Source organism: Rhincodon typus, unplaced genomic scaffold, assembly GCF_021869965.1.
Source record: "Rhincodon typus isolate 14 unplaced genomic scaffold, sRhiTyp1.1 hic_rhity00001696, whole genome shotgun sequence".
Taxonomy (NCBI): Eukaryota; Metazoa; Chordata; class Chondrichthyes; order Orectolobiformes; family Rhincodontidae; genus Rhincodon; species Rhincodon typus.
The window spans coordinates 10,238-19,904 of NW_025967334.1; the positions used below are offsets into that span (position 1 = coordinate 10,238).

The following is a 9,667-nucleotide window of genomic DNA, read 5'->3' on the forward strand; positions in this document are numbered from 1 at the left end:
GATGCTGCTTGGCCTGCTGTGTTCATCCAGCCCTGCACCTTGTTGTCTCGGATTCTCCAGCATCTGCAGTTCCTACTATCTCTGATTCGATTCTAGCCTTGTAATAGGGTCCTCTTTTAAGTTGTGTAGCTAAAAGAGAACAAAGTTTGTCTGCTTCTTGGCCATCATCACTGCAGCTCTCCACTGGTTGCTAAGGTACGTTAACAACGGCTTCAAGACTCTACCCTATTGCGCTTCTGTACTGCCACCTAGCAAGTAATTTAAAACTTGTTGAGAACCTGCAAAACAGCAAATGAAAATTTGGTGAGGTGATGTATTAGACCTGCCAAACCAAAGGGGAGACAGGGAATATACTGACGTTCTCACCGGGTTAGTAATCCAGAGGCCAGGGGCTAGGATGCTAGCGACACTGGTTCAAATATCACCATGGCAACTGGGTGGAATTTAAGTTGAATTAATAGAATCTGGAATTGAAAATGATAACAAATGCATCAGCAGCGCTAATTCCTTGAGGAGAAGAAATCTGCCATCCTTACTTGGTCTGGCCTACATGTCCGTTCAAATCTTCACTAACATTGGAATGTATGTAAGAATTTTGTTGGGATAAAAGGTATGAATCTTTCTGGTGTTCATAATGAGAGCTTTCTAGTTTTTCTTGTTTAGTGTAATATGGTTCCTCTTTGTATTTCATTATAATAAATTGTTTTTTTTTGTTCAAAGTACATTGAACATTTTCACAAGAATCTGCCAGACACTGACCTCCACAGTAAACAAAAGGAAAACTAAACTTCTGTCCTTCCCAAGCTACGTCTCACTCTGGGATCTGACTTGTTTCCATTAACTGGGATCATAACACTTTACCTTTTCTCCTTTGCTCTTTCCTTCAGGGAAATGACCAGTACCTTTGCTCGACTATGCCAGCAGGTAGATGTTACTGAGAAAAACTTAGAAGAGGCAATATCCAGCCTTAACAAAAAGATTGAGCTCCTAGAGTCTACACAAAACCGATCAAAGCTGCTGAGGTGATGTATTGTTCATACTTTCCTTGTACTACTTAATTTCTGAACTGATATTTTATTGTGAAACAAGTTTCAGCTCATGCACGTTTATCCCATTATCTCAACTTTTCATCCAATTTTTAGTATAAACTATTATAATCTTCCTACTTTGCTAAAAACCCATCTGATCCAGAAAAGACAGGATTAACATACTAAAGCCTGTAGTAAATCACAATTAATAATTGGTTGATCTTGATTGACATGGAACGTGCAAGCATATGTGACACATGCACATGAAAATGTAATGACTGGTGCCACATTTGTCATCTCCTCCATGTGCCTGAACCATATTGCAAATAATGTTTTCTCCCTTGTACTTGCTGATTTTCTTATTCTTCCATTACCAAAACTAGGACAAGGTCCTGTATCATTATATAAATGTAGGTTCGATTTACAGTTCTTTTGCATTTTAGATATATTTTATCTTTAAATTGAATCAATCTGAGATTTTTTTTTAATACCCAGAAATTTAGGAAGGACAATTGATGAATCTCCAGTGAAATATCCACACTCCAGTGATTGTTGTTGTTGTGAACATCTGAGAAACAAATTGAAAATCAGTTTTCTTCATATCTGGATATGGACATTGCTGGCTAGACCAGCATTTATCACTCTTTGTAGACCTTGACAAGATGGCAGTGAACTGCCTACTTAAAGTGCTGTAATTTGTGTGGTTTGTATACACCCACAGTGCTTCTAGAAAGGGAACTCCATGATTCTGTTCCAGAAACAACTAAATATTTCAAATCAGAGGACGATGTGTGGCTTAGATGAGAACTTGCAAGTGCTGGTGTTCCCATGCAGCTTCTGCCTTGTCCTTCTAGATGTGGTAGAGCTTATGGGTCTGCAAGATGCTGTCAAAGGAGGATTGGTGAATTCTGCAGTTCATCTTGTATATATGGTTCTGACTATGGGCACTGTACACTGGACATGAAATGTTTTATTATTTGATATTGTACAATCATCAGCAAAAATCGCTACTTCTGACCTTCTGATAGAGTGAAGGTCATTGAAGAAGCAGCTGAAGATGTTTGGACCTAGGGCACTATGCTCAGGTACTTAGACAGTGATATCCTGTGACTGAGATGATTGACCTCAAACAACCACAGCAATCATACTTTTATACTAGGTTTGATTCCAAGCAGAGGAAAGTTTTCTCCCTAATTCTCTTTGACTCTAGTTTGCAAAGGTTCCTTGATGCTGTACTTTGGTGAATGCTGCAGGTAGTCTCACTTCACTTCTGGAGTTCAGCTATTTTATCCATTTTTGAACCAAAGCTGTCATGAGGTCAGGAGCTGAGTGGCTCTGGCAGAATCCAAGATGAGAGTACACGGGTTATTGTTGAGAAGGTGCACCTTGATAGAACTGTTGATGATGCTGTCCATCAGTTTGCTGATGAGGTGGTAATTGGTTGCGTTGGATTTGTCCTTTCTGTGGATAGGACCTGGCAAATTTTCACATAAGTTAGATGGCAGTGTCTGTGCTGTACTGGAATAGCTTAATTAGTATTGTGGCTAGTTCTGGAGCACAAGTCTACTGTACTTCTACCAAAATATTGGCAGGGCCTACAGCCTTTGCCATTATCAATTTACAGCTGAATATGAAAGGACTGCAGAACGTTAATCTGATATGTTGGTTATGGGATTGCTTACTCTGTCTCTTGTCTACTATTTTCATTGTTTGGCGTACACGTAGCCCTGTGTTGCAGCTTTGCATGGTTTACACCTGGTTTTAGGTAAGCATGGTGCTGTCCTTGTCATGCTCTCCTGCACTCTCTATTGATTGGCTAAAAGAAATGTTTCAACAGAAGGAAACAATTTCCCAATTCATTTTGGTATCAGATGGGATATCCCAACTGTTAAGCTCTCAGATGAGAAGGGATGAACTGGCTCCCCTTGGTTGGTTCCAACAAGATTAATTTTAAAAGGATCCTATCCCTTGTGGATATCATTCTCCCAGGCCCATGTTTTAAAACATGTTTTATGTTTTAAAAAGATCCAATTCAATCAGGCTTTCCTAAATTAACAAAGACAGTTAATTAATTACTGCGCTTGAAAAGAAATGCTAATGCAACACACACCCCACACACCCTACCCCCACACCCCAAAACAGGAGATAAGTCCAAAAAGTTAAAACCTTTTTTAAAAACCTATTGGATTTGTGGGAATATATAAAATGTGTATACAGTCTGAGATCTATTCTGCAAGGGGTTGTAGTCCTAAGAAATCACAGTGGAGTCTGTTTGAAGTTTCTTTGACACTTCGACTTATATTCCAATATCCTGTTTTTGTAGACAGCCCCATAATTTAAATCCACAGCTACTTTTGGCCGTATCAGCCCTCTTTTGTAAAACAAATTTTTGAAATACAGTAAGGCTTAGATGAGCTGCAATCAGAGTACTCCAGCTAGTTTCTTACTGCATCAAAAAAACAAAGTATTCAAAAGTTGTAGCATCTACCAAAGGCATTTACCAAAACAATACCAATAATCACAATTTGCTGACACCCACTGTTGCATAAAATCTCATTATGAGAACATGACACTGGAACTTGATACATTTGCTTCCTTTTCGGTGAAATCTCCATTTATAGTTAAGATGACAGTTTGCACCAGAAACAGAACCAACCTCTCAAAATTGCTGGATATCCAATGGCAATTGCTAAAACTTTGATGTACCAACAAGAATTTATGTTAGTGATCTGACGAGTAACAAATACAGCCTGAGTTTTGACAGTGTTGAATTTCATCAAAACCAATGGCAATTAGGATTCTCAAGTAAAAAGTTGTCATCTTCAATGAGAGGGTGTCATTGAAGCTCTTCCAGTTAAACTTGTAATAATTCAAAACAAATACTTAAAGAAGCTTAAGGCAATAATTCCATTTATTTCTGTGAAGTAAATAATCTGTTAGTTAACTGCATAGATCTGGTCCCTGTTTGCAGTGCTTGAACCTCCCTCTCAAGCATCCATGTAATGACTCTTAAAGTTGCAAACATGAAACCCTAATCTGTCTTGGAATTGCAAAACATTTTGTCCAAAGTATTGATTGTAAAATCTTTATGGACTTTTCAGAATTATGAATGTCCTAATGGGCACTCCACACCCTGAAACATTTTTTCCATTAATTTACAGTCGGTAAGGAATATGAATCTTGGCAAGATGATTTTAGACCGGCATACTGAATTCAAAGGCATTTAATATTAGACTTGCTCAGAGGTTACACAACACAAAATACCCCTTTCTCTGAATCTCTCAAATTCCAAGTAACGTTCAGCTCCATTTATCAAGCATACATGATCCTTGTAAAGGCTATGCACTGGGGCTTGGGCCAATACATAAACTACTTGTACAAATTCCTGAAAAGCTTGAATGCACAGAATCCAGAAAGATATTCTGGAATTTCTGTATCGTACCTGAAGTGGTGTTTTCAGTCTTACAAGTCCAACACAATATCATGATTTTATTTGTGTAAACACACAGTATCACATTTTTTTGAGGCATGGGGAGCTAGCTGTTGATGGTGAATTAATTTTAATTTAATGTAATCATAACCTGACAGTGTGACAGATGTGCTTGACCTTGTCTGCAACATGAAGGTAGAAGACCATGTTCAGCACATTATAATCACAATGGCAACATTTTCATGTATGTTCAAAGCATATAATTTCTCTCAAAACTTAAGGGGTAGTCAAAAGAATGAGGATTTTGGCATCTAGGTAATTACCTGTTCCATCGACTGGAATTCCTTGTCTTGACTGGATATAACTACTTTTGTATAAAGCTACTTGCATATTTTTCCTGACTGGTACAATTCCCAATCTATTAGTGTCCTTTTCCAAAGCCACCAGTATTTCACTTGCCAACCTAGCCCCAATTTTTTTTTTAAAGTGTCAATGACTCCAAGCTAGATTTAATCACATTTATCCCATCTTCTAAAATCATCTTGTTAATCATTTTCCTTTAGAAAATGAACCATGAATTAGGTGTTGACATTTTGTAAACACATACTTACACATTCTATCAATATTTTGTTACAAGTCTAACAAACTGTCAGTAAGATTATGGCATTGACAGTTTGTGTTGCTGAGACTTATCCAAAATAAGAGTTTAAAATAGATTCTTATTTGGAACCTTTTCATCTGAAACCTCTTGGTTATTTATGTTCTGATGGTTATTTTTTCATGAAAATTGGTAGATTGTCAAATATTATTCAGTGTTCAGGGTGGACCTGTTGTAATTTTATATCAATAAGCAAAAGTGTGGATAGTTTAAATTTACCATTGGCAGTCATGTGTGTAGCTTCTGAGGCCCTAAGATTTGGAATTCTCTTCCTAAATTTCTTCTTTCTATCTCTTTCCTCCTTTTAAGATGCACCTGAAAGGCCATCTCTTAGGACAAATGACTAAAATCTTGGTCAAAGATCTCTAATTTTGCTTAATAGTATTCCAGTAATTCAGAAGAGGTTGTATTATGGTAATGGCACTTGTTTATTTTAGTAATTTCACATTGTAGGCAATTTGTATTTTTATTTGTTTTACGATAGAGCCAGTAGATAGTATCATAAACTTGATTAATATAAAAAAGATTTTTTTAACTTATTTTAATTTTTTTTTTGTTGCAGAAACAAAGCAACATGGCTGGAAAATGAACTGGACATATTTACAAAGCAGTACCTGCAGCCAAACCAGTGAAAATTTGCTAAACTTAAAATCTAAATGTGTCATATAACCTCACTGATGGGGATTGTCACCAGTGTTGCCACAGTGCTGTTTGAAAAATACAAACTTCCAGTCCCTTTTTATGTACAATAATGTTTTTCCAGGATCCTTTTTCAATCGTCCAGAAATCTAACCAGGTATAGGAAAAGACACACACTTCATTTAAATTCGCCTACTTCAAAATAAGGCATTGATGACTGGGATTATCCATATCTTAATAGATGTATTTAATATGGTGAGAAAATTTAAATATTCAGCATCATAATTTAGCGAAGGATGTAAATGCCACTGTTACAAATACTGAGGAATGTAATTGATAAGCATTGTTTGATATCAAATTGTGACAATTATTTCAGTTGAAAATTAATTTCTTAAGAACTTGGGTCATTAAAGAAAGGCAATTAGCTATTTGCAGTGCACCTAGGAAGGGAATAAAAGAAATATTGTTACTCTATGCGGTATTGTATGATAAAATGTACATTTCTTGCTCATTGTCTAGACACATGACTCATGCTTTGGTGAGCTGTATAGGCATCTGCCATTGTGGATATACTATCTAATCAAAACACACAAACCTTTAGTCACAAAAATTCTGACCTGTGTGAACCTTAATTTCTCACTTATGCAAATTTACATGTAATTATTTTATGATTTTACAAGCTTTTCCTTCTGCTAAAATTAGTACTTGTCTTGAGAGAGTGTCCTTCCATTAAACTGGGTTCATATAAACATTTTTGATACACGTAAAAAGATGTTGCTGAAAAGAGTGTTGGCAAAGCTTTATATTTGTGGTTATGACAACTGTAAGAATGCCAAATTGCAAATGGACACAGTGATTATCCTGCAGGAGAAAAGGTTGCTTATTGGTTGGCAAGTTGACTCTGACTAGGGGTGGAATTCCCATGAAAGAACAATGGGCTTCCCAAGCTCCTGCATAATTCTAAAATTGCATAGGCTTATACATTTTTTAGTTGCATTGAGTGAGTTCCTCCACATGAATGGGTTTTGTTGCTATCAAGTGCAATTGAACTACATTGCAAGCTAAACTGTTTACTTTCAATTAGTTATTACTGTAGTTGATAATATGTTCTGGTTTGTTCAGCAAGTGCTGCCCAATAGGATCAGAGTGAATAGACAGTTTGTTTTGGAAGCACAGGTAGGCAGTGCTCAAACAATTATGAACACCAAAGGAACATGCTAGCAGAGTATATCCAAAATATCTACTCTTAGGTGTGATTCTGCTAAACAATCCAGAATGCATTAACTGCTACAGAATCAATTTAAGATAATCATTCAAACTGATAAGGTTGGCTCATTGACACTGGTAGAAGTGAGATGCATTGTTCTGCAGAGACAATTTTTTGCAAACAAAAACATTTGAGCCATGGATTACCTATGAGTTATGTAGATAGATGGGATGTTCTTGCCAGTCAATCAGTGCACTTCTCTCCTGCACTATGAATTGTCATGACATTTGAAAATTTACATTCTTTGATCAGTACAAGACAAAAAGCTTCAGCAACGCCTTTCTCTTTCCAGCAATAAATAGATGTCCAGACCTAAACCAAGTACAGTTTGTGTGAATGAAGCTTCATATAATCAATCATGTACCTAGTGACTGGATATTATTGCATAAGGCAAAGTCATAAAGGGAGCTAAGCAATGGGGATTAAACTAAATCCTATTTAATTGGTATTGACATCATGGAAACTTAAATGTCCAGAATATTATTGTTTGAGGGATTCCCAAGATGCTGCAAATGTCTTGTCCTAATTTTGTAAATATGTTAATGTAATTTGTATGTGAGATAAAAGGAAATTTAACTATCAAATACTGGAAAGAACTTTTTGAATGCATTTGCCATCTATTTTCATGAAGACCACCTAGAGTCAGAGTATCATTCTCATTAAGAATTTTTCATTGAAACTTTAGATGATGTTCAGTCAAAGCTGGCCTACAGCCTAATACTAGAGCCTAAATTTCACATATACAGCGTTGCCACTTCAGATTACAAATCAAATTCCAACATTACCCATAGATTAACAGAAGCAATATTTTTGATGTGACAGTTTAAATAATTTAGAAATGTCCTTTAAAAGTTCAATTCTTTAGTCTTCGTTAATAGCATCACAATCAGCATAAATGTGAATCATAAAATGTTGACTGCTTATTGCAGAATTGGCATGTACTAGGTATCAGACCAGTTTACTGGACAGACTAAAGAATAAGGTTAAAGACAATAACAGCAGTGAGTTATTGATTCCAAATATTTACATTTAGTAAAGTAGTCATTCTATTAACTTTGTCTTGTATGGGTTCTTAATATTTTTGAGGTTTACCTGCACATATTTAAAGCTTATTCATAAGACTTCTTTTGCATCTAAAAATAAAGCCACTAAATATAGCCCAGATATTTTGAGTGATGTCTGATCAGCAAACAACTGATTAAACTGAATTGTGCCAGTAATTTCCATGGAGGTTACTCCAACCTTAGCATGCAGAAATGGTGTAAATGGATTTTTATACCATGAATTTCCATGCAATACACTGAAAATTCTATCTTTTTTTTGATTAAGAACTGTAAACCTTAAAATTTGATCTTAGCACTGTGAAATATTTACACAGTATATCCTGCCCTTAAAATAATTAACCAAGATTATTTTCATTTAAAGGGTTTCACATTGATTTATGTTAAATGGGAGAGAGATGAATGATGTTTACTGGACAGACATTAATGAACACATGTTTGTACATTGTTAGATTTGATCTTAAATTTTCTAACTCTTTGGACTGTTTTCCAAATTTCTTGTCTCTGTTCCCTGTTACTAGATTTATCCATTGTGAAGGATTAACCAAATTTATGATCTTTGAGCATGTATATTTAAAGCAACTGTACAATTTAAATGTACAAATAAATTATTTGAGTTACTTTGTCTCAATTTGTCATCAGAGGCAGGAGTGGATTTTTCACATGTACAATATAAGGTTCTGGTATATTTGATTTCCAAGGAGTTAAGGACTGCTTCCAGGAAACCAGGCACATAATAATTGCAAATAATTCCTGCTGGCTTGGTGGAATGGAGGTGAGAAAATATTATTTGGAAGGGGGTGTGAAACTAAGAATGGGAGAGATGTGTCTTTCTGAAAAGGCTAAGTAACAGGCTTGGTGTCATTCATGTATTTATGTGAACACTGCATAAAAGTATGGAAAACCCTAACATCTGAAATTGATGCGTCACACATAAGATTGACTTATTTATAATGACTAAGCTTCGACAGCCTTCTGAAGTAAAATATACCAAAGATGCATGACTCTCAGTGAAAAAGTTCCTCTTCATCTCAAACATAAATGGCTTGCCCTTTATTTAGACTTTTATCCCCCAATTTTATTCTCTTTTTCCCCACCACTTTCAAACATAAAGGGGAAGCATATCAACAAAATTGATAGGGTTATTTTGTTGAGATTTGAATTGAACTTCAGTATCAAAAGGAGATTGGAACAGAATGTTAAATTACATCAGTTAAACACATCAGCTTCATAGGGGAGGATTCTGCCCATCCCTGACATAATGGAACATTCTCTGGAGATACAAATTTAACCAGGTTGAGTTTAGAACACTTTATATATGAATTTTAAATTCTGGTAATAGCATTTTCTTTATGTCTGATTTATTATAAAGTGCAAGCTAGTAATGCCTAAAGTGTTTAGTCTGCACAGACTCAACTTCACGGCAAGGTGGTCTTGGAAAGCATGCAGGGTGCTAAAAGCAAACAGTACAAAATTATAAATTAATCAAATTTGACTATCAGCTTGTTTAGTACAGTTTAACTAGATTGACCATGGAACATTGATTGACATCGTATATGTCTGTGTGCGTGTGATTTGATGTTA

At 35.7% G+C, this 9,667-nt stretch overlaps 1 protein-coding gene across 1 annotated transcript in view; it reads left to right on the forward strand.

Moving 5' to 3' along the window:
- LOC125481320 (mitofusin-2-like) overlaps positions 1-8,703 on the forward strand; it is a 12,264-nt gene extending 3,561 nt beyond the window's left edge. Inside the window, exons 3-4 of the mRNA XM_048592706.1 lie at positions 888-1,022; positions 5,679-8,703. Coding sequence (XP_048448663.1) covers positions 888-1,022; positions 5,679-5,748 — 205 coding nt within the window. The 3' untranslated portion in view covers positions 5,749-8,703. The remainder of the gene's footprint in view (positions 1-887; positions 1,023-5,678) is intronic.
- Positions 8,704-9,667: the final 964 nt, after the last annotated feature.